At 49.0% G+C, this 25,465-nt stretch overlaps 9 protein-coding genes across 9 annotated transcripts; 7 read left to right on the top strand and 2 right to left on the bottom strand.

Moving 5' to 3' along the window:
* Window positions 1–33: 33 nt before the first annotated feature.
* B0J16DRAFT_411601 (Asparaginase/glutaminase) lies at window positions 34–2,468 on the top strand (the record flags this gene model as incomplete). Its single annotated transcript, XM_046133255.1, has 7 exons — window positions 34–405; window positions 1,107–1,168; window positions 1,219–1,531; window positions 1,577–1,952; window positions 2,009–2,057; window positions 2,109–2,258; window positions 2,306–2,468. The coding sequence occupies exons 1-7, from the start codon at window positions 310–312 to the stop codon at window positions 2,466–2,468; spliced, it is 1,209 nt and encodes a 402-aa protein (XP_045986864.1). The 5' UTR covers window positions 34–309.
* Window positions 2,469–6,602: 4,134 nt separating this feature from the next.
* On the top strand, window positions 6,603–7,953 carry B0J16DRAFT_411599 (INO80 complex, subunit Ies4). The gene is made up of 2 exons (XM_046133254.1): window positions 6,603–7,167; window positions 7,231–7,953. Exons 1-2 carry the CDS (start codon window positions 6,749–6,751, stop codon window positions 7,628–7,630), a joined length of 819 nt encoding a protein of 272 aa, XP_045986863.1. The 5' UTR covers window positions 6,603–6,748; the 3' UTR covers window positions 7,631–7,953.
* A 796-nt stretch (window positions 7,954–8,749) lies between these two features.
* On the top strand, window positions 8,750–9,986 carry B0J16DRAFT_334009 (metal-dependent protein hydrolase). The gene has a single exon (XM_046126921.1). It carries the CDS (start codon window positions 8,786–8,788, stop codon window positions 9,857–9,859), a length of 1,074 nt encoding a protein of 357 aa, XP_045986862.1. The 5' UTR covers window positions 8,750–8,785; the 3' UTR covers window positions 9,860–9,986.
* A 1,003-nt stretch (window positions 9,987–10,989) lies between these two features.
* Window positions 10,990–13,964, top strand: B0J16DRAFT_67590 (uncharacterized protein). Its single transcript, XM_046134274.1, has 6 exons — window positions 10,990–12,080; window positions 12,141–12,364; window positions 12,417–12,544; window positions 12,598–12,844; window positions 12,893–13,372; window positions 13,426–13,964. The coding sequence occupies exons 1-6, from the start codon at window positions 11,284–11,286 to the stop codon at window positions 13,575–13,577; spliced, it is 2,028 nt and encodes a 675-aa protein (XP_045986861.1). The 5' UTR covers window positions 10,990–11,283; the 3' UTR covers window positions 13,578–13,964.
* On the bottom strand, window positions 13,874–15,233 carry B0J16DRAFT_67595 (uncharacterized protein). The gene is made up of 3 exons (XM_046134275.1): window positions 14,887–15,233; window positions 14,590–14,826; window positions 13,874–14,541 (listed from the first exon to the last, which is right to left on the bottom strand). Exons 1-3 carry the CDS (start codon window positions 15,109–15,111, stop codon window positions 14,134–14,136), a joined length of 870 nt encoding a protein of 289 aa, XP_045986860.1. The 5' UTR covers window positions 15,112–15,233; the 3' UTR covers window positions 13,874–14,133.
* Window positions 15,234–18,026: 2,793 nt separating this feature from the next.
* B0J16DRAFT_380844 (uncharacterized protein) lies at window positions 18,027–18,407 on the top strand (the record flags this gene model as incomplete). The annotated part of the gene is made up of 2 exons (XM_046131105.1): window positions 18,027–18,217; window positions 18,266–18,407. The coding sequence occupies 2 exons, from the start codon at window positions 18,027–18,029 to the stop codon at window positions 18,405–18,407; spliced, it is 333 nt and encodes a 110-aa protein (XP_045986859.1).
* A 1,785-nt stretch (window positions 18,408–20,192) lies between these two features.
* Window positions 20,193–22,318, top strand: B0J16DRAFT_67562 (uncharacterized protein). The gene has a single exon (XM_046134273.1). The coding sequence runs from the start codon at window positions 20,288–20,290 to the stop codon at window positions 22,190–22,192; it is 1,905 nt and encodes a 634-aa protein (XP_045986858.1). The 5' UTR covers window positions 20,193–20,287; the 3' UTR covers window positions 22,193–22,318.
* Window positions 22,319–23,055: 737 nt separating this feature from the next.
* On the top strand, window positions 23,056–24,150 carry B0J16DRAFT_67556 (S-adenosyl-L-methionine-dependent methyltransferase). The gene is made up of 2 exons (XM_046134272.1): window positions 23,056–23,663; window positions 23,742–24,150. Exons 1-2 carry the CDS (start codon window positions 23,166–23,168, stop codon window positions 24,087–24,089), a joined length of 846 nt encoding a protein of 281 aa, XP_045986857.1. The 5' UTR covers window positions 23,056–23,165; the 3' UTR covers window positions 24,090–24,150.
* Window positions 23,971–25,242, bottom strand: B0J16DRAFT_67551 (uncharacterized protein). Its single transcript, XM_046134271.1, has one exon. It carries the CDS (start codon window positions 25,118–25,120, stop codon window positions 24,212–24,214), a length of 909 nt encoding a protein of 302 aa, XP_045986856.1. The 5' UTR covers window positions 25,121–25,242; the 3' UTR covers window positions 23,971–24,211.
* Window positions 25,243–25,465: the final 223 nt, after the last annotated feature.

Here is a 25,465-nt window from a genome sequence, read left to right as displayed (position 1 = left end):
TTAATTGTCTGGGCTGCTTAAAGTGTGGCAGAGGGAGGGCACCGTTTTTGATGGGGCGCAAGTGCTTACATGACATTGGATGGTATGACCTAAATTGGTATAAAACCCGCAAATAGTCAAGTGAGCACCGCTGATCACCGGAGATTTAAGATTGATATCTTTGTGGTTATGAACATGGATGTTAGTTAAAGAGGATGATGTTTTTGATGAATTATGAGGCTGTTGGGTGATAGTCTCTATCAAACGGATTGTCGACCAATGAGATATACAGTGAGGAATCCTTTCAGACACACGATTTAAGAGATCAGAATGAAGGGTAAGGATATCCAAAGGGCGACCGATACCCGGGGATACGGTGTATACATATGTATTGTGTGGCTACTCGAAGTAAGACGAGCCCTCATCGTATGTGAACTCTTCTGGTTACAAGACGCTACTGATATTGAACCTTCCTATTTTGAACTTCTCCATTTCCTCGCTTGTATCTTCTCGACTAATTGCTCGCTGCAATTCGGTTGGTTCTCTGATATCTAAATTTGAAGATGGATCTAGCCGCGCATATTTCTATTGAGTCTGTCTTGTCCGCGGACATTATCTAAAGCGCCCATGGTGCTAAATAACCTCAGATTCCATCCCATATTAATTGGGCCTGAAGCTCAAAGTGAACATGCATGAACTTAAGACCCTGACTTAGGTGCTTGGAGTCAGTTAGGGGACGATCGTGAAAGAATATGCCTTGACTGTGGATCTAAACAGGGCAACTTGAGACTTTTGAGTGATAGATAAATATCGTGTTTCTCGGGTTCATGAACAGCCAATTGGCTAAAAGCAAAGCATGGACATAATAAAAAGGCTCCTGTATTGGCTGTCTTGTTATCATGCTCAGTGAATCACTGAGATATGCTTTCATTGTAAAATCTAAAACTACAAAAGTCTACCAGGGAGTTGGGACACACAATAAGGTCTGTTCGCTTTCTAAAAAAACATCATTTTATTGCGCCTCTCTCTCAATCCTTTCTACGATATCAGACTCAATGCTGAAGTCTCTGACGACCTTGTCTCTCTTGGTTGCTACCTCAGCAGCCTTACCGACTAGACTCTCTAAGCGTGATGATCATAATGCCGGCTTGACCTGGATCTCAAAAGATTCCGGTCTGCCCAAGATCGTGTCAGTGTCTTCTGACCAAGTGTAACATGTGGTCACTGACTTGTAATCAGGCTCTATAACACTGGTGATGGTACAATCCTCGCTGGTTCGCCCAACGGTAGACTGGACACTACCAACTACGGCGGTCCCATTGGTGGTCTTACTCCAGAGACACTCATCGAGAGTGCCCGCGAAGTTCTAGATATTGCTCAGATCGCTGTCGTGAACGTTACTACAGGAGGCCCCGGCGGAGCCAGTAGTGCCAATGCAGACCCAGATCGCTTCTTGGATATCTCCATGGATGCTCACCAGCGTCTCTGCAGTGATGGTTCGGATATCGTTGGGGCTGTCATGGTCCACGGTACTAACACCTTGGCCGATACTGTAAGAGTTTTGTCCCAAGCAAAGAAGTTGCTAATTATAAGTTAGGTCTTCGGCGTTGATCTCACTCTCAACTGTTCCAAGCCCTTCGTCGCAACAGGTGCCATGCGTCCCAACTCTGCACTCTCAGCCGATGGACCCTCCAACTTCTACGACGCTGTTCGAACTGCTATCCACCCCGAATCTCGAGACCGCGGAGCTATGATCGCTTTGAATGATCACCTTGTTTCGGCTTTCTACGCTACCAAGACGAATGGTAATACCGTTTCGACTTTCGTAGCACCCGATCAGGGGTACATTGCGCAGTTCATGTCGGGACAGCCGTACTTCTTTTACTCTCCTACTCTGCCTAAAGCAAGGAACTACTTTGATCCTTTTAAGCTTGCTTCGCCTTTACCAAAGGTTGATGTTTTTTACGGCTACCGTAAGTCTTTATCTGTCTTTACTCACAGGCTTGGACTAAGACTAATATCGTGATAGAGGGCTTCGACGCTGATCTTCTTTACGCTGCAGCTAAGAACGGCGCCAGGTGAGTACTGAGCTTTCCCTCACCAATCTTCAATGTCACTGATATCTTCAGGGGTATTGTAATAATGGGTGCCGGCCCCGGTGCTCTGAGTGATGCTGCTATAAAGGCAGCTGAGGATCTACACAGCCAAGGTGTTGTCACCGTCGCCTCGTTCCGCCCTTATTTTGGACTCGCTGTTCCAAGTCCTCAGACAGAGAAAATGTAAGCCTACCAATATGATGAGTTCCAGGGTAATTAACGTTTCATAGTATCAGCTCTGGAGTCCTGCGTGGAGAAAATGCCCGCATCCAACTTCAGCTTGCTCTCGGTGCAGGCTACGACTTTGATGGGATTCAAAAGCTTTTTGAGGGCGATGTTAGAACAGCTGTTTATAACGAGGCCACCACTTTCTTTAATGGCAAAGTGCTGTAAACAGCTTCACAGAGTAAAGTCTGATCTAATTTACAGATGCCACGATTTAGGAAACTCAGGTTGCAAACAATCCAAAACAATTTCATTTCAGTCATTCTAATATCAATAATCCAAACAACGTAAATTCATAAATCCCAAAAACATATTGTGCGCGTCTACATCCCTCCCCTCTCCGCCAAACTTGCAGTCAACCTTGGCATGGTTCTGAACCCAGTGGTAGGCGTCACATCGTAAGTCCCATTACCACCTTTGATACCAGATGGCAACAGAGAGGGAGCGGCTGACTCTTGAGTAGCCTCGGGAGTTGACATGGTGGTTCGATAGCTTAGGCTAATCGTAGTTGTCATTGCCATCCTAGTAGTATGGAGAGAGGTGGTCTCTGTCATGACTTCTGTGGGAATGGGAGTTCCTTGAAGGGGTGTTTCTATACAGTGGTTAACATCTCCTCTTTTGGATACTACGGGGCTTGTACCTGGTGGTTCATTCTCATCGTCGTCGTCCTCCACAGCAAGTTTTCCATCCTTGTTGAAAGCGGAACCTGCATCCGCATCTTCCTTGAACACGTGGCCAGGAGGCTTGGGAGATCGAGTAGGTTCATTAGCGTTGACGATCTCAGTACGAGTTGTAGTCGTCTTGATAGTCGAAGACCTTGTGAGCACGGAAGTGAACACCAGAGTCCTCAGGCTAGGAGACGTCTGTGGTATGGAAAGCTGTGCTGCAGTTGGCGACTCAGGCCCCGAGACAGCAGGGGGACTCGCTATCGATGTCAGCACGCCGAGCTGTTGCGAATCCACCACCTTGATAGTTGGCGTTGAGGTGGCTTCTGTCTCCAGTGCTGGGGCTGGTTCTTCGGCGTTCTCAGATGCGAGAGCGATTTCCGTCGTCGGTTGGAAAGTCGCCAGCTCGGAAGCTGTAGCAGCTACTTCAACTAGACCTCTCTCTGTGGTGGCAACAAGAGAGAGGGCTGCTGGAACGTCTTTCGTTGGCTCGCTCGCGGATGGCCTATTACCTGGAGTGCAGTTAGGGTTTCTACGTCTGACGGGCAGGCCACTTACTTCTTCATCTTCAACACACTCGTCGTCATCATCATCGGGTGGCGATGATCCCTGGGTTTCCTCGGGTAATGGATCCTCAGTCTGTTCCGCAGAAGCAACATCGCTCGAGAGTGTCTGAAGAGCATCCTCAGGACTCTCTACGAATGCGCCTCCAGGTAAAGCACTGGTCCCTTCAGAACCCTGGTCACCGGAATCGGAACTGGGGTTATCATCCTGAGGCGCCTCGGTAGTCCTGGCGTCTTGTGCTACGCTGGAATGTGTTTCGGTGGGAGCCTCCGCTTCAACCGTCGGTTGCACAATAGCATTGTTGGGTGGGTCGTCAGACTGGAGCGTATTTCTGTTCCCAGAAGCAGCTGCAGGCTCTGTCAACGCCTCAGCAGCATCACCACCAGGTTGCCCTTCGGGTAGATCCTCGCTAGGGGGGTTGGGAGATTCATCATTCGCTGTCAGGGTAGGATTTCCAGCCGGCGCGGCCAATGCCGAGTCTGCTTGCGTGTCGGTTCCTTCTGGTTGTGACTGCCCATCTGAGTCCGGTTGGTCCGGCGCATTTGGAGGTTGCGAGTCGAGAGGAATGGCATCTTCATCTGTTGGTGCAGGCAACTCTGGCCGCACAGAGGGGGCAGAGACCACAGGAGGCACAGATGAATCAGGGGGGCCCGCTGACTCAGGAGCCTCAGCCTCAGCTGATTGCTCAGGAAGTTGTTCTGATTGACCATTGCCAGAAGATCCACCGGAAGAGCCTCCAGGCAACTGACCTGACTGGTCTCCAGATGAAGCACCCGTTTCTTGAGAAGGTTGTCTATCCGATGCACCAGAAGGCATCATGCCGTTTACTTGGTCATGGAGTCTGTTGATCTGATCTAGCAGTTCCTGAAGAGCTTCCTCAGTTACCTCAACCATATCACCCTGGTCTTCAACCAGTCGCTTCACCAGACTGAGAGTGTGATGAAGTCGATGACCATGATGAGACTGCCCAGGAAGCCCCTTGGAAGGGACTACATTGAGAGACCGGGTCTCTGGCTCATGAAAGATAGCACCAGGTAGGTCGAACGGGACCTTAAGGCGAGGCAGGAGGGCAGCATGGGTGAACGGGGCTGTTAGGAGGAGGCAAGGTAGGAGACAAAGAAGTATGTATAAGCGTATCATTTTGTCGATTTGAGTGTAAAATATTGAATAAACAATGCAGTGTGCGTTTGTTCACTTGAATGCAACTCGACGGGTTGCCATGATATATCTTTGCCATGGGCTTCAGGTTGTGAAGGAGCAACGCATTCCAACTATTAGAATAGCAACAGTCATGTCACGATGTCTCAGTCTCGGGCGGATGTACAATGAATTGATCAACACTTGTTGTTTCACGTCGGACAAAGGACGCGTTTCTCATTCCTGACCATGAGCGAATGATACGACAAAATTGTGCGAGAGGTTTCTTATCAAGACCCTGATATGATCCAGACAGGTGATTCTGCGGTGCGGTGATATGCTCAGGCTGGTATTTTGATATCGTTGCCGAGGAGGGGTTATCCGGCATGTTGATCTCGGCGGGGGCTTGAGGCAAACATGCCCAGTTATTTAGCGGTGTATACAGAGAGTTGATGACGATTTTGGTGACTGGGAATTCACAGTATTGGATGGCATCACCTAAGATTCGGCGGAGTCATGACGAAAGTTCAGGTCCGCTTGGCGACTACAGTAAGAGCCGTCGCGAAGGTTGTACTCGGTCCTGACAAAGCAGTCGCTCGTTCTTTCCACCGCCAGTCAGACAGATGAAGAGACTAGAAGCTTCGGCATTGAAGTTTATGTGATGATGCTCCAGAATCCAGTAGGCGAGTGAGTCATTTGGTGATACTATGCACCCTCAGTAAAGGTTAGTTAAGTGTTCAGCAGACGACGGGACCTGAGTGCGAGGCCTCAAAGGTCTGAATTGCAAAAAGAAATGCCAAGTTATTCTGCAGGCGGATTGACTTGTAGAGTTCCGCCACCCTGATTATTACAGGGGCTTGGTGAGTGACATTGAGCGTCCCCATTTCTTGCTGTTTTTATACCGTCATCGTCAGCTGAACTAAGGGAGGGTCTAAAATGAGGACAAAGTAGCCGAACGAGGGAAATAAAATGAGACAAAGACGAGTTATGGTGTTTGTCCCTTTGAGGCAGCTTGAATTTTCTTTGTTGAGTAGATTTGTATGTATTCGAATTTTCATAAGTGTCATGATGGCCATTTCGGAGCATCACGATATGAAGCTGAAAATAAAAAGTTGTATATATTGTGCTTAAATGACTGTTTGAAATGTCGGGCATTGAAAAGTCTGCCTTTTCATGGTCTAAACTGTGTTGTCATCATGATTGACGCATCGCCGCGGCGATTCGGGGGCTGAAGCGTGATCGAGGGCCCATGGGAGCTTGATTTGAAAGGGCTTTTGGTCGCTGAATCGCTCGCTCGGCTGGGAGGAGTGGAATAACAATAGAATTCGAGGCAATGCTTTGGGAGAGATTAAGGACATACCAGGGTCCTGATTGGCTGGAAGTAAGCGCACCCTTGCGATGCGGAAGAAAGTGGCGCTAGACCAATTAGAGTAAGAAACTCAGAACGGGCTGGACCTGGGCCTGAAATCCCCAAGTTTGCTCGTGCGCTGCGCTCCTGCTTGACAGTGAGAGAGTGAGAGTGCAAAGAAACGCGGGAAACCAAACCAATCCAACCCAACCGATTTTTCACTCCTTGTGCGCCGCCTTCGGCCCCAGCACCAGAATCAAAAATGACAACCTTAACCAAGACCCCAAATATTCAAGACAGGGCTTTCGCTCTGCTCTTGAATCTTTTCGCTTCTATTTAACCACCATCTCATCCCTCATCACCATCATCACCACCTGCACCTACACTCGGACTTGGCTGAGATCCATATCAAAACAGCTCCCTCCCTCTACCTACTGTTACTACTCCGGCTACTACTGCTAAGACTCGCTCCACGCAAGCCCCAAAAGCCCACCACCCCTGACCACCACGGGATCACCACCGGGTCTTTGGTTATTTGCCGCCTCTCCCGTAACAAGCCTATTCCCATTCTTTCAAAACCTGCTCCTTTCCTATCCTTCTCATCATCACCTGTCGTGTCGCTGTTTCTACCATCGCAACGCAACGCAACTCCATACCTCGACTTGTCATCAACAAACCATCCCTCGACCATCACCATCATCAATAGCTCTACTTAATCTCGATCGTCGACTATCATGGCTCCTCCAGCCAAATCCTCCGACGCGCGACGGAAGTCAAGCACCAAGGCCACTTTAATTGTTACTCGCAAAGTCTCCCCTGACAGATTGCGTGCCCTGATCGCGCCCGACGTCGTCAAAGAGGAATCTCCCGCCAAAGACATCAAAGTAAAGGCCGACTCACCTGCCGCGTCCATTTCTGGATCTCAACCCGCAGCCAGCGTCACGAACGGCGACAATGCCTCAGATTCCAACGCAGCTACTCCCGTCCCCGACGCAACTCCTGCCGATGGAACACCCGTCCCTTCAGCCATGGGACCACCCACTGAGGGACCAAAGAAGAAGGGAGTCAAGCGATCAGCTGCCGCTGCGAACGGAACAATAGATGGTATTCCTAAGCCTCGAGGAAAGCCTGGCCCCAAGAAGAAGCCTCGTCTGTAAGTTTTTTTTTTCTGCTTCTCATATCCATCTTATTTTTACGCATACTAATTATCTTGCAGCGAAGACGGCACGATCGATCATTCCGGCTCAAAGCCTGGTGGAGGCCACAAGCTGGGACCGAAGGCGAACCAAGGAGCTATCAACGCTGGCCTTCGTGCTCTCGACCGCTCTGGCAAGCCTTGTCGACGATGGGCTAAGGGAGGCTTCCAGCTTAAGAGCTTCACAGGCGTCACATGGGAGATTCCTCGCTGGGTAGCTCCCCAGAAGAAGGCTCCCGAATCCAGCACCGAAGACTCGGCCGCTGCGTCTGCTGAGGGCAGCACCAAGGAGAATAAGGAGAACGGCCAAGAGGCCAACAGTGCTAGCAACAGTAACAGCGGTAACGACGTCGAGATGCAAAGCGCCCCCAGCAACCACGCCTCATCGCCCGCACCACTGGCCATTGCAGCTGCCTCATAGTAATTGGCGCTCGCTCGCCATCACTTTCCCTATTTATTGTGCTCTGATACCAGAGCTTGTTTTTCTATCCTACGATATTCGACGGCGTTTTAGGTCTATACATAACTGACGCTTGGTCTGTCAATCAGTCAGACAAGATGTTTTCAGATTGAGCGAGGACAAGGGCTTGGTCATAGGTTTTTTCATCAAGAGTACGACACTGGTGTCGCTGGCGTTATGGAACAGCGAGGAGGAAGCGCTGTGGAAAAGGATTGATATTGGACTTTTGGCAGTGCTTAAGGCAATGTACAATTATACAGAAGACGGGAAAATGTTAGACAGATTTGGAGGATAATCCATACAAATACTGCATTGTTTAATCCTAAATGAAGCAAATTCTCTCTGTTATGTGATGTTGGCATGGATCCTTGCGCCCGTAATTTGAGATACGGGTACTCATCCGATGGTGCTTGACACGCACGTTGTTTTGTCGTAGCCTGGGTAACATCGAGAATTTCATTTTTTCCTGTTTCGCAGTCCGAAATTAGGCAGTTGGCAGTCCTAAAGATAGCTGACGCAATGTGCCTCTCGCTAGAAACTTAAATACATGGTGGTTGGGTGTTGCTTGCGTTGGCACATCCCCTAAAGTCGCTCAGCATGAAGATGCGAATGATGGCATGCAAAGCGCCAAAGTTAGTTTTCTTCACATTTGGGGGTCTTATGGTGAGAAATCATCGTTGATGTGAGGGAATTGTTTGACTTCAGCGGTTGGCGAAGAGTTTTCGGGGGACGAGATGCCCCAATGGCCAGACAGTGGATACAATTTGCTTTCGTCTTTCTCATCGGGGTCATGTCTTGATGTCGTGGTGTGGTTGCAGGGAGCACCGAAGCTTAGTCATCGGGGCGCGATGAGTTTAACTCGTAACTTTTTCATGGCAGGTGATGGCGCGTAACTTGTCGTTATACGGTTATTTGCGTTATTCTCCTGACTTTGCTTATTTGTAAGTTTATCAGAAGAAAGTAAATTTTGTTTGGAGGCAATCAATGCTGGTCGGTTGATCCTGTGAGCTTCTTGTCTTGCCCCGCGAGAGAGTATCTAGAACAGTACCTAGCAGAAAATTAAATAATTATCTGACTTCCCCACATTCTCTTCCTCACACATACAACTCAAAGTACATGTTTCGTCGCTACTTTGTTACAATGGCCGAATCAGCAGCTAAGCGCGTCAAGACCTCGGGCAACGGCCCTCTCATCGGCACTCACAATGGCCACTTCCACGCTGATGAGGCCCTCGCCGTCCACATGCTCCGCCGTCTTCCTGCCTACCGTGACGCCGACCTCGTCCGTACCCGCGACCCTGCCGTCCTAGCTACCTGTCACACCGTCGTCGATGTCGGCGGAGAGTACGACGCTGAGAAACGCCGCTTCGATCACCACCAGCGTGGCTTCACCACCACTTTCCCCGGTCGCCCTACAAAGCTCTCCAGTGCTGGTCTGGTTTTCCTACACTTCGGCCGTGCTATCGTTGCTGATCGCCTCGGACTTCCTGAGGATTCTTCCGATGTCGAGTTGATCTATAACAAGTTGTACGAGAACTTTGTCGAGGCCCTCGATGCCCACGACAACGGTATCTCTCTCTATGACCCTGCTGCCATTGCCGCTGCTGGTATTGAGAAGCGCTTCAGCAACGGCGCCTTCGGTCTCGGTGCCATGGTCGGACGTCTGAACCCCAACTGGAACGACCCTACTCCCTCTGACCCCGCTGAGGCTCAGGCTGCTGAGGACGCCAAGTTCAACGAGGCCAGCACCCGTATCGGTGAGGAGTTTGACCGCGATCTCGACGGCTACGCTGCTTCTTGGCTACCTGCCCGCACTATTGTCCAGGAGGCATTCAACAAGCGAACACAGTACGACGAGCAAGGCCGCATTCTTGTTCTCGAGGGCCAGTCTGTCCCTTGGAAGGACCATCTGTACACTCTTGAGGATGGCACCCCCTCAGTTCTCTACGTTTTGTACGCTGAGAAGCCTGAGCCTGGTGCCAAGTGGCGTATTCAGTGCGTGCCTGAGAGCAAGGACTCATTTGTGAGCCGAAAGCCACTTCCTGAGGCTTGGAGAGGTTTCAGGGATGCTGAGCTCGATGGCATCAGTGGTATTCCTGGCTGCGTGTTTGTCCACGCCGCTGGTTTCATCGGTGGAAACAAGACCTTCGAAGGTGCCAAGGAGATGGCGACCAAGGCTCTGGATGCCTAAGCTACGAGCGTCGCAATTGAGATGCGATTTGGATGACGGATTATTTCTACGAGGACATGGACAAACAAGTGAGCTCTGGGAAAATACTACATGTGAACATGAGGAAAAAGGGAAATAGAAAAGGAGCTCTGGGGAAATACTACATGTGAACATGAAGAAAAAAGGAAATAGAAAGACTGCTTCGGAAACCGAAGCATGTAGCTAAAATACCAATGAACATGATGACTCTATGCGTGGAGAGGGGGCCAACTGAATAGTGAGTGAGCAGGTTTGAAACCAAGACCATTATTGGAAACATTGGGATGCTCATTGGAGGTTTTGGGAATAAGCCAGTAAATAACCTCGTCTGGCATGTAAGCGAATGAGACTCTTGTCTCTTTCGCATTCAATTAACATTGTCTTGGATTCCAGGTACTGTGCATCGGCCACGTTTTCGTCTTACTGCATTCATGCCCGGCCACCTGAAGAGAGAAACCCTCTAGTATCACGTTATCAACTCGTCGTCTCAGCTTGATGGACTTGGTCGTGTTGGGGCGTTTTGCATGGCGGATCATGGTGCAATGCAGGTTAGAGAGGATCCGGCTCGGTTAGCGGGGAAGCTGGTTACGCCTCCACTGTTAAGTTGACGCTGCTGTTTGTTAGGCGTTGGCTTAACAGACAAGGCCTTATTAGGTACTGAAAGGCTAAGCCTGCTGGGGAGACAAGCGACCCTCGTGATTGATAGCGATAGTGATAGCGCAAGTTGCGATGATGAGCGGTGATACGTACCTCCATGTGTTGATGAGGAGAGGAATGATCCAACCATGACTCGGTTTGTAGTCTTGTCAACAGACATTCAGCGATCGATGTCTCTGTTTCTCTCATAAGCCAAAGGTGGACTCTTGATACTTGTACTTTATAAGATTCTGTTCCATCAATTTCTTTCTATCATAGCTGTGCTGTCTTGTGGTGAGCGAGTGGTGACGGTGACGCTTCTCTTCTCATACGGGAGCCACCTCCACTCTATCCGCCTCGTCCACTGCTCTCCGCCATCCACTCATCCGTCCACCATCTCCTCCAACCACCACTCACTGCTGTACTGTACTTACTGGGTTCAAACCACTGCCAAATAGATTGGCACTATTTGGGACTCTTCTTGTGTTTTCGTTCTTCCACTTCATTCTTTTACCTTCGGCCATTCAGCTTTCTTAACTCGTCTGATCGGTTGGCGCTGGACTTATCCGAAGCTCGTGCTCTGTCCACCCTTGTGGCGCCTACGTACTTACGTCTACTACAACTGTTCCAACTACAACACTGCACCCCACTACAAGCAAGCATACCTACATACGCTGGGACCTCGCCCGACGAATAAACTCACCTTCGGCCTCTGCTAGGTGGCTGACTGGGTGATAAGTGCCTCTGCCTTTCCTCTTGCTCTCGTGGACATGGCAAGTCCCCTATACCGTCAAGCTTCAAGCTCCTCAGCTCTTCCCGAATCAACTTCAACCTCCGTCGCGCCATCACCATCTGCTCGCAACGCTCGATTCTCTCCTCCGAACAACCCATCCATCGCTAATATTCCCAACTTTTATACACATCCCGCTCGTACCTCGATATTCAACGCTTCTGGCCAACTAAACATCGCCGGCTCCGGACCAACGAACACTACCAATATGGAAGCTTCTGGGATCGAGACTGGGGCGAGCACTACAAGGACCGGTCTGCCATCTTTCTCGCGAGCTTTTAGCATGCTAGTGGCTTCAGAGGCGGCTGCTGGCGCCGACAATAGCTTTAATAACGAAGAGGACGACTTCTTTATCCCATCATACCTTGAGAACTCGACATATGTTCAGAAGCTACAAGAAGCCCATAAAGCCAAGGTTCAGGCTCGCGATACGACACGCAATTCTACCAATGGCTTCTCGCATGGCTCAACTACATCGTTTAACCAGCATCCATTGCCTCCTGGTTCGCACCGAGGCATGTCGCATACAGTGATTGAACGCCCCCCAGCCTCCGAAGTGGACGACGATCTTGCACCACTCCCAACGAGATGGAACAAGGAGGATCAGATGCCAGGCATCGAAGTCCAAAGCAACGGACTCGACGTGAAACACATCGGACCCAAGAACCAGAACGACAGAGACCATGAGGCATGTGGAATCCGTGCTGATCATTACATGCCCCCTCAGTGCGGAATATACTACTTCGAGGTGCACATCTTGTCCACGAAGCGCGATGAGTAAGTGCCAACGATATGTGGCATTGCATTTAATACATGTCTTGCTAACGAATGTTTTAGTGCTACGATCAGCATCGGATTTAGCACAAAGACAGCTGGGCTTTCAAGACCTGTTGGCTGGGAACCCGAGTCCTGGGGCTATCACGGGGATGACGGTCGATGTTTTACTGGCCAAAACATCGGCAGGCATTTTGGTCCTAGTTATAATGTCAACGACGTGGTTGGATGTGGTGTCAACTTTAAAGAAAACCATGCTTTCTTTACCAAGAATGGAGTCAAGATAGGTGCGTCTTGTTCGGCATTGATCGTGTTTATTTCGAACTAATCAAGTCTTAGGAACGGCATTCCATGATGTTGCCAGAGGCAAGCTTTACCCAACAATTAGCCTCAAGAAGCCTGGCGACTACATTCGTGCCAACTTTGGACAGACTCCATTTGTGTATAACATCGATGACCAGATGCGGGTAGGCTTATATGATCCACCTCACAGCACAATGTATCGCTAATATCGTTTCAGGAAGAACGTGACAGAGTGCACAAAGCCATTCAAGCTACGGACGGGTCAACTCTTCTCGCAGGCTTCTCTGAAACCGACCTTATCCAGAACTTGGTTCTTCAATTCCTTCAGCATGATGGCTATGTAGAGACGGCTCGAGCCTTTGCGGAAGATATGGTACTTCAAAAAAATGCTTTGAATTTCGATTCGAACACCGAGTACACCTGTGTTGGCCTTCGGGACGATGAAGACGCTAATAACCGCCAGCGTATGTTGACTTCCCTCTGCTCGTGTGAATTTGCTAACACAGACGCAGGCATAAGGCGAGCTATACTTGAGGGGGACATCGACAGGGCGCTCAAATATACTAATGCATACTACCCTCAAGTTCTGCAAGAAAATGAACACGTCTACTTTAGATTACGGTGCCGCAAGTTCATTGAGCTGGTGCGTAAGGCGGCGCAACTGAATATGCGTAACGAGCCAAATGGAAATAAGCACGTTAACAACCAGACCATGGATGTTGACCTTAATGGAAGCGAAAATACTTCATGGGAAGCCGATGGAGGCGAGAATGCGACTGAGCTCGCCGAGCTCGAACACAGCATGCTGGAATATGGCCAAAAGCTTCAAGAAGAATACGCCAACGACCCGCGGGTAGAAGTCAGCAGAGCACTGAATGAGATCTGGGCTTTGGTGGCGTATCAAAACCCTCTAAAGGAGCCCCAAGTGAGTCACCTCTTGGATAGGAATGGAAGAGTCACGGTTGCGGAGGAGCTTAACTCGGCCATTTTGCGTAAGTAAAGCAATACCTCTCTGGCTGGCCACTTCAATCTAACATGCGAACAGTGTCTCTCGGCAAATCATCTCGGGCAGCTTTGGAGACGATTTATGCTCAGAGCAGCGTACTCCTCGATGACCTGCGTCAAGATGGTGGTGAAGGAGCCTTTGCCTCGGTCAGCGATGTTTTGGATGGGATCCCTCAGCCATACCAAAACTAGATGCCACCAAGAGGGTTGCTATTTTTTTACATTATAGGTACCTTGCATTGTTGGGGTTCAGGTTCTATTCGGCGTTCCAAGGATATTGCTATCACAAGGAGTTTTTCTCGTGTCGCGTTTCTCGTTCCTGATCACACTTGTTGAATCAGAAGCACATATGATGCTGGGCCTGCATGGCAGTGTCATTAACTTGTAAATAGCCAGCATGTTGTTTGGAGGTTACGAATTCCTTGGGGGTATTGCTATAGATGAGTGAAGGAATGGGGCTGATTAACGATGGGGAATAGGACAGGTCAACTCCCCTCTTAAAGGCAAAGAAGCACGAGTTTCAAGACGTCTACCGCATAGACGAGATCAATTTTGAAGAGCAGCGAGCAAGTTATATCAAATTCGTTCTATTTTGGTGATCCTGGACTATCCACGCCCATGTTATTCTATTTCCGAAACTCCTCATGATACATATATGATACATGGATATACAGTCCAACAGTCTGTAGTAGACTAGCAGTACATTACAAGACGGGTTGGTCATCTCTTCTAAGTCATGGCCGGTATTTTAAGACTTGTCTGCTCCCCAGCATCTCTTGTACAGACGTTGTCTGTGTCTTCTCAGGTTCTCTAAATCTTCCAAGCACTCATTTAGTAAGTTGTCCTCCCAGGCCAGCGCATCCTCGTTCATAAGATATGTGTAAGCGAACACGTCTGCGTCGAATAGGCCAGGCGCCTCAGCACCAAAGAACCATTTATCGTCGCCTAGTAGAGCGGAAAGAGCTTTCAGCGCTGTTGTTGCATCGGCGAAAAGCTGGGACGGTGAGATGGTCGCGCGGCGTGTCGTCTTAAGAATCTCGGCAGTCGCGGCGGCGTGTAGGGTCTGGTGGAGGGGTGCGCGGAGGAGGATCGAGGAGGGGAGGTAGAGACTCTTGAGAAGCGGGGCATTAGCGGGGAGGAGGTAGAGCGCGTATAGCTACATCAGATTAGCGTGGATCTTTTGGGTTCGACGTGGTTTACTTACCCAAGCTGGTCGGATGTTTTGTGTTAGGAGAGCTTCGTAGGCTTCGAGGCGTGGTGACGATATGTTGGGGAATTCGTGAGCGGCATGTTCGCGGGCGTATTTGTGAATCTTTTCGCCAGTGAGGGGTCTCGAGGGTTGCGACGAAGATGGTAATAAGAAAGGTAATGCGCCAGATGGTGAAGCGTGGTTATTCGAAGGTACAATGTCGAACTCGATGCCCGCGATCTTCAATACAGTCTGCCGAAACAGCGTTAGCAACTTCCAAGTCGATTCTCCTGGAGAAAGAACAAAACACACCTGCCATTTCAAACATGAAGGGTTGTAGCTCGGCTTCCCTGACAATGCATCCACATCGGCCACAAAGACGTATAACGCAGGTCGTTGGCGCACGGTAGCGGGGGATCGCACCGGTAGCTCTTCAGGGCCGTAGACATGGAGGGGAAAGTGGTTGAAGAGATTTCGAATAGGGCGGGGGACGGTGAACCAGCGATTGGACTGGGAGGCTTCCACGGCGGACGTCATTGCGAAGGGGAGAAGTCCGTGTTACGTGGGTTGAGATGGCTTGGTTGAGGCGGTCGTGGTGGGATTTGTTGTCGTCGGGCTGAAGCTGGAGCTAGGGCCGGAGGACGAATCGGCGCGGGCAAAACCCCGGATCGGGGGTACGTATATTTTTACCCGGAGTGGCATCATCAAGTCCGGAGCTCGGGGGATCATGTCATATCGTTAAGAGGCTTCAATAACGGCACTGCAATGATTGTTAATTGAATCAAGCTATCAAGGTACAATTCTTCGATAATGATAGCATGGTGTATAGCGTATATCGGACCAGATATGTCATGATGGGACAATCCTTGGCCATGGCAAGGCAAATTAGATGATAGAGATCACCACACGACTCATGGCTCTGCATCCATTCTACATACATCATCACTTTAAAATGAATTTCGGTCGGCTAGAACACCCTCTCATGGAACAGGTAGGCTTGTGGAAGCGCTGAGACCAAACTACACCTCTTGAGGTATACCGTAGGCTCACGGGCTCCGCAACAAAAAGAAGCGGCTCTGGACCAGGGATTCTGGATTCTGAACCCACTTCATCTCCAACGTCCCGACTCTGGGCTGACGTTTCGGTTCCTGGGGGTGGCGAATAGTTATGCAAAAGCAGCAGGCGGATCAGAGGGCCGAAAAGCAAGGCAGGCAGGCGGTTACCAATGTCCGATAGAGCCGCACGAACAGCAAGGAACGAAGACGAGACGATGATAATGGGCAGATTCCCCAATCTCCATGTCGTGACTTTTTATTTGCTTCTTCCTGGACAAGGGGAGATAGCTCGGGATTTTCCCCACCGGAGGAAGAAAAGCGCACCAAACGTGTGAAGCTGGGTGCTTGGAAGAGGAATTCCGAAAGAACCCGGGCGCGAACTAGTGTCATAATGGGGTACTTGTTTTGCTCGGTTGCTAGGATAAGGGACCCTTATCTTTTTTGTAAAGTGAGGCTCGGTAAAGAGGACAAGGTCAGGTCGGGAGAGTTTTGGTTAGTGGATCAAGATAGGGATGACGGACCGGATAGATCTTTTGAGTATCTTCTCTAGGAGAACCAATTGATGCTGTAGGAATCACGTTGTTTGTTCCTGATCTTGATCCTCATTCGTTATTCTCAACTGCATACAAATGGTATGTATGTAAAACAAGCTGCAGCTCAATCTGCAAGAAGCATGAGGTAATATTGCCGATCATTTAAGCATCGAAGCCCTATTCAACAATATACGGGGACCAAGGGGGAACCATCAGCGCAGAATACCATTTTTTCCCATAACATGACCTTTCTTATTCCTGACGATCCTGCTCATCACTGGGGAAAAAAGGTCAGAGCAAAGCCAAGATGGAAACCCCACGCTTACAGGGTCCAATGATTGGCGGGCGCTTGTACGAAAAATATTGGACATGAGGTTCCCCATAATGTTTGTTTACCGTATATTGAATGCCGAGAGTGAAAGAATGCGCGGCTAAAAGATTTATCCTCTAAGAAACTGAGTCGAGACGAGATGAGACGAGCGGTGAAGACAGATCAATTAGTGTTTTGTGAGAAGTTAACGTTACTCAGTGAGATAGTTGCGGAGCAAGATGCCCGAAGTGCCGCAACGAGATGCACGTAGGGCTCAATACGATTAATCTCGTGCATCGGCACAGCAATAGCGTCTTGTATAATTCAATTCTTCTCGGCCTTTTTTTCAGGGTCTTGTCTACTATCGTCACAGTCGACTCCACGGAAGAAAGAAAAAAGAAAGAAAAAAACTAGATGGGTCTTTCTTTTTTTCTCTTCTGTGAGATCCGTTTCCACCCCAGATCCACAGAGGCTACTGTACCTAGAAACCCCAGTTCCTTAGCTCCCGGGGCATAAGGCCGAGTAAAGATTTGTTCTTTTTCTTTTCGCTGGGGCTTCTTTTTCGTTGTTTTTTTATGCTTGGACCCGCCGCGTGATTTTTGCAGTGCCGAGAGTGAAGTACTGTAGTATGCTAATTACGGTAAAAGAGAAAAAAGAACCTTGAGAATTATGTCTTGAAAGGGAATGGATGGATCTGTCTATGTAGGAACATTTGTTCTGCATGCAACATCGGAGCTTTACTTTGTTTGCGGATAAAGTAAAGGACAGTATAGAGTAGATGTGGTGCCATCTTTCCACGATAACTGACTGACTGACTGAGACTGTCTTCTCGGCCTCATTCAAACTTGTCGGCATCCTCCACTTTTATAAATTAACGTCAACATCAACTTGCTCCTCCTCCACACTTCGGCGCTTCCGTTGCTCCATTTTGATTACACGATTTCAACTGAGACCAACTGTCGTGTGTCTTAGTTACTGAGACACTCGGCCCTTTATCTGTAGCGCAGAACAAGTTGCTTGCGGCATCAGCCTAAAGCCGAAATCGTTCACACCAAGGAAGGAGAACAGAAAGATTCTAGATGCAATGATTTGATTTGATTGTCAACAACGTCACCACTTTTGTAACCTGGAACGTCACTCTGCAGAGGGGAAAAGAGAAAAAGTGTGTGTGAAACAAGTTGACAAGTTGGGTTGTTGATGACCAAAGGGGAAAAGCAAGCAGGCAAAAGATTGACATCCCGTCATTTTACCCCACGCGCTCAGACTAATTATAAGCCATCCATCATACATAAGCATATCCGGTCCATATGCGTATCCATCCAGCACATACATGGTACATGCAGCATAGTATACTGTGCTGTCACTATTTCTTGGCTGCCTAACCTTGTCGTCTCTCTTCTCCTCCTCGTCCCGAATACATATTCCCTCCTCTCCCACCTCAACTTTCTTCCACACTTTTTACTCTTCCTACTATCTATCTATCTCTCCCAAGACTCACTCGCTTATACAACAATCGTCCGTCACTATCTATCACTACTATCAACCACTATCACAATGGACGCCCCTTCCAGCTCTTCTTCCTCGGCTCAGCAGTCCCCCTCTGTCCAGATGGTCCCTCAGCCAGCTCCTACCCAAGGCAACAACCCTTCAACGGCTCCTTTCCTCCAGGACTTTACACTCATTGCCGAGGCTGCCAAGAGAGCTCAGATGGCCATCATGATACGCGACTTTGAAGACTGTGGTCTGTAAGGGATTTGGCCACTAGGTTCCTATTCACTTGCGATGATGAAAAGGCCACACATCCAAGACCTCCCTTACACGACAGGAGGAAAGAAGGACGAATCAAGAACATGGCTGTCGACAACCTTTACAGCTCAACGAATCACTACGGCATCTTCATTGGAGGAGATATGCGACAGTGGCATGTTTGGCTGATCCCCTCTCACCAATCACGACGCCCATCGCCATATTCACATTCTTTGTCTATCACATCAATCCTCCAAACTTCTCTCTTATCGATGAATACTTTTTTCGTCACTGGAAAGTGGTTCGACAAAAAAAAAGGACATGGATCATGGGCTTCGTTTCTCTCGGTTCGGCCTGTATTTGACCGATACTACTGCAACTGCGCTGCATAACACAATCTCATGTGGGCCATTCTTATCCCCATTCGGCCCTTGATCCGACCGAGATGAAGCAACTTGATTCTCTCTTCTGTTCTACTGAGGTCTTGTCGGGCCGGGAATGTTTTTATCGAGTCCATCTATTCCCGTCATCCCAAATTCTATCCTCGGCTTTTTATCCGCAAGCAACACCAACCACACACCAAAGGACGCATCCGGACCAACAAGTGTCGTCATACCAAGACATACCATCTTCATATTCCCCTCATACCTTGATTTACTACCAACCATTATTTTTACGTATTGCCTTGTTCTCTTTTTTTCGGTATCAAACAGCGGATATCCGGGGTTTCGGCGTTCGGGACACAAAAATGGAGGCACATGAATGACCCCCACATAGTCTACTTTCTTGCTTCTTGTTTTCCCCTCTCCACTTTCTGTAACGACACGATATACAGCATATATCCGTACTGCTGGTACGTAGATGGATGACTGGATGGATGATGTATATACCACTGGCGGATCATGTTTATTAGCTAGTTATCAAGCCGAAATACCACGGCTTTGAACTGCCCTAGGCTGGGCTGCTTAGATAGATACTTATCAGTGCTATAATGAGACAAACAGTCACATACACATGCTTTGCCCATTTCCTTGATTATGACGACCTCGTGCTTCCGAGGCAAAGGGACCGTTTCCGGCACTTGAGGCAGATTCTGAATGTTTCATGCACGTGAGCGGTTCCCTTTCCAGTATATTGGGATCATTGATCGTGAAATTCATACCCAACTCCACTGTTTAAGCATTTTACTCTCCAGCATTCTTCAGCTGTCATCTGCCGCGGGTAAAGCTGCTTGATAACTGATAAGTTGTGTTTTGAGATAAGATAACCACTGCAGCTACTACACTATACCGACCGCGAACAGGCTGTTAGAACTCCAGGTATGCCTCGTACACTGAAGAGCAGTAAGCCGACATCAAGTTTCGACTCTTCTGTCCTCTCCTCTCACACTCACAGTGTTTAAAGTCATAAGATCCTAAAATAAAACATCGAGATCTATCTCAAAAGTTCCTTATCGTTTCTTAAACCCAAGACCTTGTCTTGCTGGGCATGAGGCCCCCCGCACGCTCGATCAACGGCACAGCAGAATCACCCGGCAGGGCTCAGGGCTACGTATCGGTCAAGTCCGTGTCTATCTGGATCTTGCACTCTCACTGCAACCCTCCCCTAGCAAAAAGATGGTGGTGAGAAACGTGGGTTGTCACACACACTACCTTACATAAACTGAAACCCTCGCGTACGGGGTATCACAAAAGAACATGGCCGCCAAGCATGATAATAGCCTTGTGCTCAGACTTACACCCAGTCGTAAGGATGCTTAGCACGTGGCCCCTGGTGTTTCAACACTCTTCAGCTCTCGACATATTATTTCCTCTTCTAGCCCGGGGAAATCCTTCCGTCTGCAAAGCACGACCAACTGCATATCATCTATCACCATGAACTTCCAAATCTCAAACCAACGACATGTTCCTCAGGGCTGGGTTTCCAGATCCTTGTGCTCATTTCAATCCCCTGGAGTATGGAATTGCTAGCCACCCGAATTTTCCAGCATTTAATAAACCGTAGACGCGACTTGAGCTCTCGTGAGACTGAGTGCATCCTCAGCGCGACTCTCATTATCTCGTATCAATATGGCCACTTCCCAAGTCTCTGAACATCCTCTTTTCACAGGGTTAAGAGAGCTCATCGTCTTCTTTCCGAAACCCGAAGATGAGCATGATTTCAAGTTTTGTCGCTGGCAAAAAGATGACTCGACTCGTTGTCGTAACCCACGGGCTGACATTGCTCGAGACGAAGCCAAGCGTCTTTGGTCAGAGATTGAGCAGAAGAAAGAATGCCTAGATATTTCGTTCTTTTATCCAAAGGTCGAAAGACTTCTTCAGATTACACACTGCCATGTACACAAACCTCAGGTCTTGAAGTCATTCGAGGAGTGGAAGGACAGGCACTGCGCGTCTACTGCCCTGGCCGATACTCCAGCTGAGACTTCGCAGTCTTTGTCGCAAGAGTCAAGCAGAGCCTTGAAAGATGATCCGGATGAGGCGTCAGAGCCAGAGACACCAGAAACACCAGAAACAGAAATATTTGATCCTTCTGTCTGTAGCGACACCTCACCTTTCCCGACCCCTCTCACCGAACCTGATTCAATCAGAACTCCCATCAAACTCCCGGCTTCTATCCTTGACCGTTCTATACCAGACACTCAACCTGACATCGTCAATCATGTCCCTATGTCTACGACAGACAAAGAGAAATTTGCAGTCAATGCTATCACAAAAGATATTTCGACCTTGTCTCTCGGCAGTACTTTACCGACCCCAAACAAGTCCTCTGCTGGTGGTAAAACTGCCATCGCAGAAAGCATCTCAGAGGATGACGACGCGTCTTTCCAAGGAATGCCCGGGGAGCTTTCAATCATTACTGATGGAAAGTCTGTCATCGATCAGGCCACTACCGGTGTTTCAACATGGGAAGGAAAGGCTCCTAAGGTTGAAGATGACCCTCTCGGCCATCAAATCGCTATTGAGGGCATTGGCATAGCTCGACTAAGTCGAAAGGGGACCTTACATCATGTCTCTCCCATTATAAAAGCTCTTAACACCCCTCCGACCCCTGGAAAGCAGCGAAGACATGGGATTGTGTACATCCTGAGGAGCACCAGCAACAAAGAAATCTTCAAAATTGGATGGACTGAGAAAAGCGCCGAGGAGAGACACCACCAGCCCAACAACTGCTATGCAAAGAACACTGAAATCATCTATGAGTCCAGGAAACCTTTTGCTGGCGCTTATAAAGCCGAACTGCTGGCGCAGAAGTTTCTTGGTAGTTGCAACCTCCCGATCATTGAATGTGAATCTTGTGGCAAAGGACATCGAGAATGGTTCAAAGGTGAAGAAACGGTCATCCGGGGCACGCTCGAAGCAATGGAAGATTTTCTCCAAATGCCTGCTTATGAGTTGAAGGCTGGGGAAGAGAATGATGGTGAAATGACGTTGTCCCAGGAAGCAAAAAAGAGAGTCAAAAGCATGTGCAACATCTCCATCGAAGGACTTCGAGGCTCTACAATCGGACAGAAAGAGCCGGCCAGTCTTCAAGATGATGTTTTGGGAGAAAGCATCGGGGTCAACAGTCAGACCGCGACGCAGACTACCGCCCCTCAAGTCACAGCCGATATCCCCGTCCAAACAACAGAGGTAGAGTCCCCGCAGAAATCAGAAACATCTGCTGGCCAAAAGATTGGACGTTTGGTTGGTAACATAGGGAAAGGGTTTGGAAAGTTCAAGGATACGGTCCAAAACATGCGTTCCAGAGAGTCTACGCCTGATCCTGATGGCTTTCAACAGGTTCCCAAGGATGCCGGAGCCTTTGAGAACTTCACCACTAATATTCTCTGGGCCCTCAAAGGTGGCAAGCCTGAGGCTCTGAAGGAAAATGGGAGTCTATGGGACTCGCTCGTTCAGGCGGCAGTGGACAAAAAGGAAAGTTTTAAGGAGGACTTTGCCAAAGGCAGACGAGAAGTTGATGGGAGGAGTTGATGGCCCTTATTTCTTAGCTTGTGTGTATGAGTAGGGGATTTAAATGTTACTGTATGTATATGTAAGGTACTTGGCTTATTCGAATAAACGAACTGTTTTGTTTTGGACGATTCTGAAAGACCGTTTCGAGACAGACACTTCAGTAGGTGTCATGACCAGATCCTGCTGTACAAGGTGCGTCTCGTGGTGTTTCACAGCATGTGCATATGATGCAGGTCAGACCTGACTTTTGCGTCTCTTTCGATTCGTACTTGTTTGAATCTTGCAGTGAAGTGACTGTGTGGTCGGTATCTGGAATTGTCTAGGATTTGCTCTTAATAAGTGATACTGTTCAAGTTGACTGAGACATTATGAGTAGATGACGTTGAAACCCCCACCATACCGACCTACCTAGGTAGGTATGCTTCACATGTCAAACGGGTTGCTGTTTTACCAGTTTCAACATCGTATTACAGATCATAGCACCTTCCTGACGAACGTCTGATAATAAATGGCAGTTGCTTCCCGATATCGTCCCTTGCCCATGCCTTCCAATTTATATTAGCGTATGCGCTAGGTAAGTACTCCGGATGCTTGTACAGACAGTGTGTCATGCCTTCCGAAAGTTGAATAAAGCACGCGACCAGGTCAAAAAATGTTTCTTTCTTTGCTCCGTTTTCTCTAACACTTCAACTCTATTGCGCATCTTGTCTAATCTGTTTCAACGCCGAATCTCTTGTAACGCAACACAATATCAATCATATACAAATTGACAGCTCCCCACAAACACCCATATTTCGTCATTCTAACCCCACCATTGGATCCGAGCTGGTCGATCCATCCGTCCATCGCCCGACCCGAAGGGACCCTCCCCCTCACCTCCATTGACCTGCGCTATCTTAACACTCAAATTCGTGACCCCGGGTCGAGCAATTTTGCTTCCTACACGTATTCGCCGCCATACAACCCCGTCATACCAGTTACCTTAGCGCCAATGGCTACCGAAAACCCTTTAGAGGATCGCATCTCCTCTGTCCCATTCACAGAGCAAGGCTCCAAATGGGATAGTTGCTGGCAAGAGTCCTTGACTCCCTGGGACCGCGGCACCGCTTCCATTGCCCTCCACGACCTTCTCGCCCAAAGACACGATCTCGTGCCCCCCTCTCAACATCAGGACCATCGCGGACATCCTCTCCGAGACTCCGCAGGTGCTATTCAGAAGAAAACCGCTCTGGTACCCGGCTGTGGCCGTGGTCATGACGTGCTCCTCTTGAGCTCGTGGGGCTACGACGTCTGGGGTCTCGATTACAGCGCTGCTGCAAAGGAGGAGGCGATCAAGAATCAAAAACAAGCTGAATCAGAAGGGCTCTACAAGCCCGTTGACGGTTTAGAAAAGGGCAAGATCAATTGGGTTACCGGTGATTTCTTCAAGCAAGATTGGGCTAAGGATATCGGTGACAACGGCAAGTTCGATCTCATCTACGATTATACGGTAATTATTATCCTTCCAGCCCAGTTAATAGATACTGGGTTTCTCTGGCGTTCTCCAGTAAACTAATTAATTTGATAGTTCTTGTGCGCTCTGCCTCCAGTGGCGCGACCAAAATGGGCCAAGCGCATGACGGAGCTGCTTTCTCATGACGGTCGTCTCGTCTGCCTCGAGTTCCCTTCAACAAAACCCATGTCCGCAAACGGCCCTCCGTGGGGCGTCTCACCGGAGCTCTACGAAGCCCTTCTGGCAGCTCCTGGTGAGGAAATCGCATACAACGACGACGGTACCGTTCACGAGGACCCCTGCTCAAAACCTTGGGCCGACGCCTTACATCGATTGAGTCTTCTCAAACCAACAAGGACGCACAAGGCCGGCACGAGTCCAGAAGGCGCAGTGATGGACTTCCTCTCTGTCTGGAGCCGATAGCCAAACTGAGTGCTTCGGCGGCCGGACCTTCTTCTTTACGTCTCGATACCAAACAGCCACCGTATATGATCTGTCGCCGTTGTACACAAAAGAAAAAGAGCGATTTTCTGTTTTCCTTCTCATCATGATGCTTTCCGGAGAGAGTTGTAGTGCTCTCCCAACCCGTAGCCGTGCCTGTAGTATGCCAGCCATAGTGTCTTTCCCGACTCGGCTCCCTCTTCCTCTCCAATACGCTCCATGCGTCCATCTTGCACCACTCGGATCTCTGCCTTATATTGTCGTGCCAGTGCCATGAGCTCAAGCTGTCCGCCCCATTCAGCAGTATCTCTCATCTTGCGAGCGTAGCCTTCAAGGTCCTCTTCTAGGAAGGGAGCAAAGTCGTCTCCATGTTCCAGCATATAATGCGAAGCCACTCGTCGTACTGTCTTGTAAGCTGGCTCTTGCGTAGCTCCATCGCTGAGTGGGATGTCGTTTTGACCCAACTGATCCGCCACTGCTGAAAAAAGACAGTGTCCATCAGGCGCAATGTCTTTCTCTACTAGGCCGTGCTTCTCGAATGTCGTTTTCATATACTCGCTCTCTTTTGCTCGGTAGTTTGTCATGTTGGACGCCTCCTCTTCCGCACGCTGCGCCTCTGCTTCTTGCTCCGCAGCACGTCGAGCCATTCTCTCCTTCTGGCGGTTGCGTTTCTTCCCCGATTGTTGCTGTTGTTGTTCCACTGGTTCTGACACACTCAGCTTTTGAGTCTCTTCGGCAAGCTTGTCCTCCTCTGGCTTATCTCCTGCCTCGGAAGCAGTATCGTCTTCGTTCTCTTCGTTCTTGCTCTCGCTCGGGCTCAGAGCGGCAATCTCGGCGGCTTGCTTGTCTCGTAGCTGACGTTCCATCTCTGCGCACTCGTCGTTGACACCTTTTCGCGTCTTCTTGGTGGCGTTCTTCTTCTTTCCGGTTATGCGACCCTGCAGATCCTTGAGCTCACGGCGATGCCGTGTCTGCATCTGCTCGAGTGTTTCTGTGGGTGCGATGGTGTCCATGGTGAACTGTGATATCAGAGGCAATTCGGTGCTCGCTCGAATGTAAAATCCAGGTAGAGTAAATCTTAGAGGTTTAACCGTTTATCATAGGAAGAACTGGGGAAGAAATGTTGGTGTGGGAAACATTGAAGCTCGCTGAGCTGAGCTGCAGATCGCGGGGTAGTGGGAAAATTCATCAGTGGGGCATTCGTTGAATTAGAGATGACGTTGATTCTGCTACAACAACTTCGAGTAACTGGCATTAATGAAATTCAGCGAATATTCCAGGTATCATGTCTGTGTACGTATGCTTAACCTGCCAGCTTCACTTGAATATGCAGTATACAAAGATGCGGCAGGATATGA

This window comes from Fusarium flagelliforme (assembly GCF_020744385.1).
Source record: "Fusarium flagelliforme strain FIESC 12 MPI-CAGE-AA-0113 chromosome Unknown B0J16scaffold_2, whole genome shotgun sequence".
Lineage (NCBI taxonomy): Eukaryota > Fungi > Ascomycota > Sordariomycetes > Hypocreales > Nectriaceae > Fusarium > Fusarium flagelliforme.
This window is presented reverse-complemented; position numbering and strand designations above follow the sequence as displayed.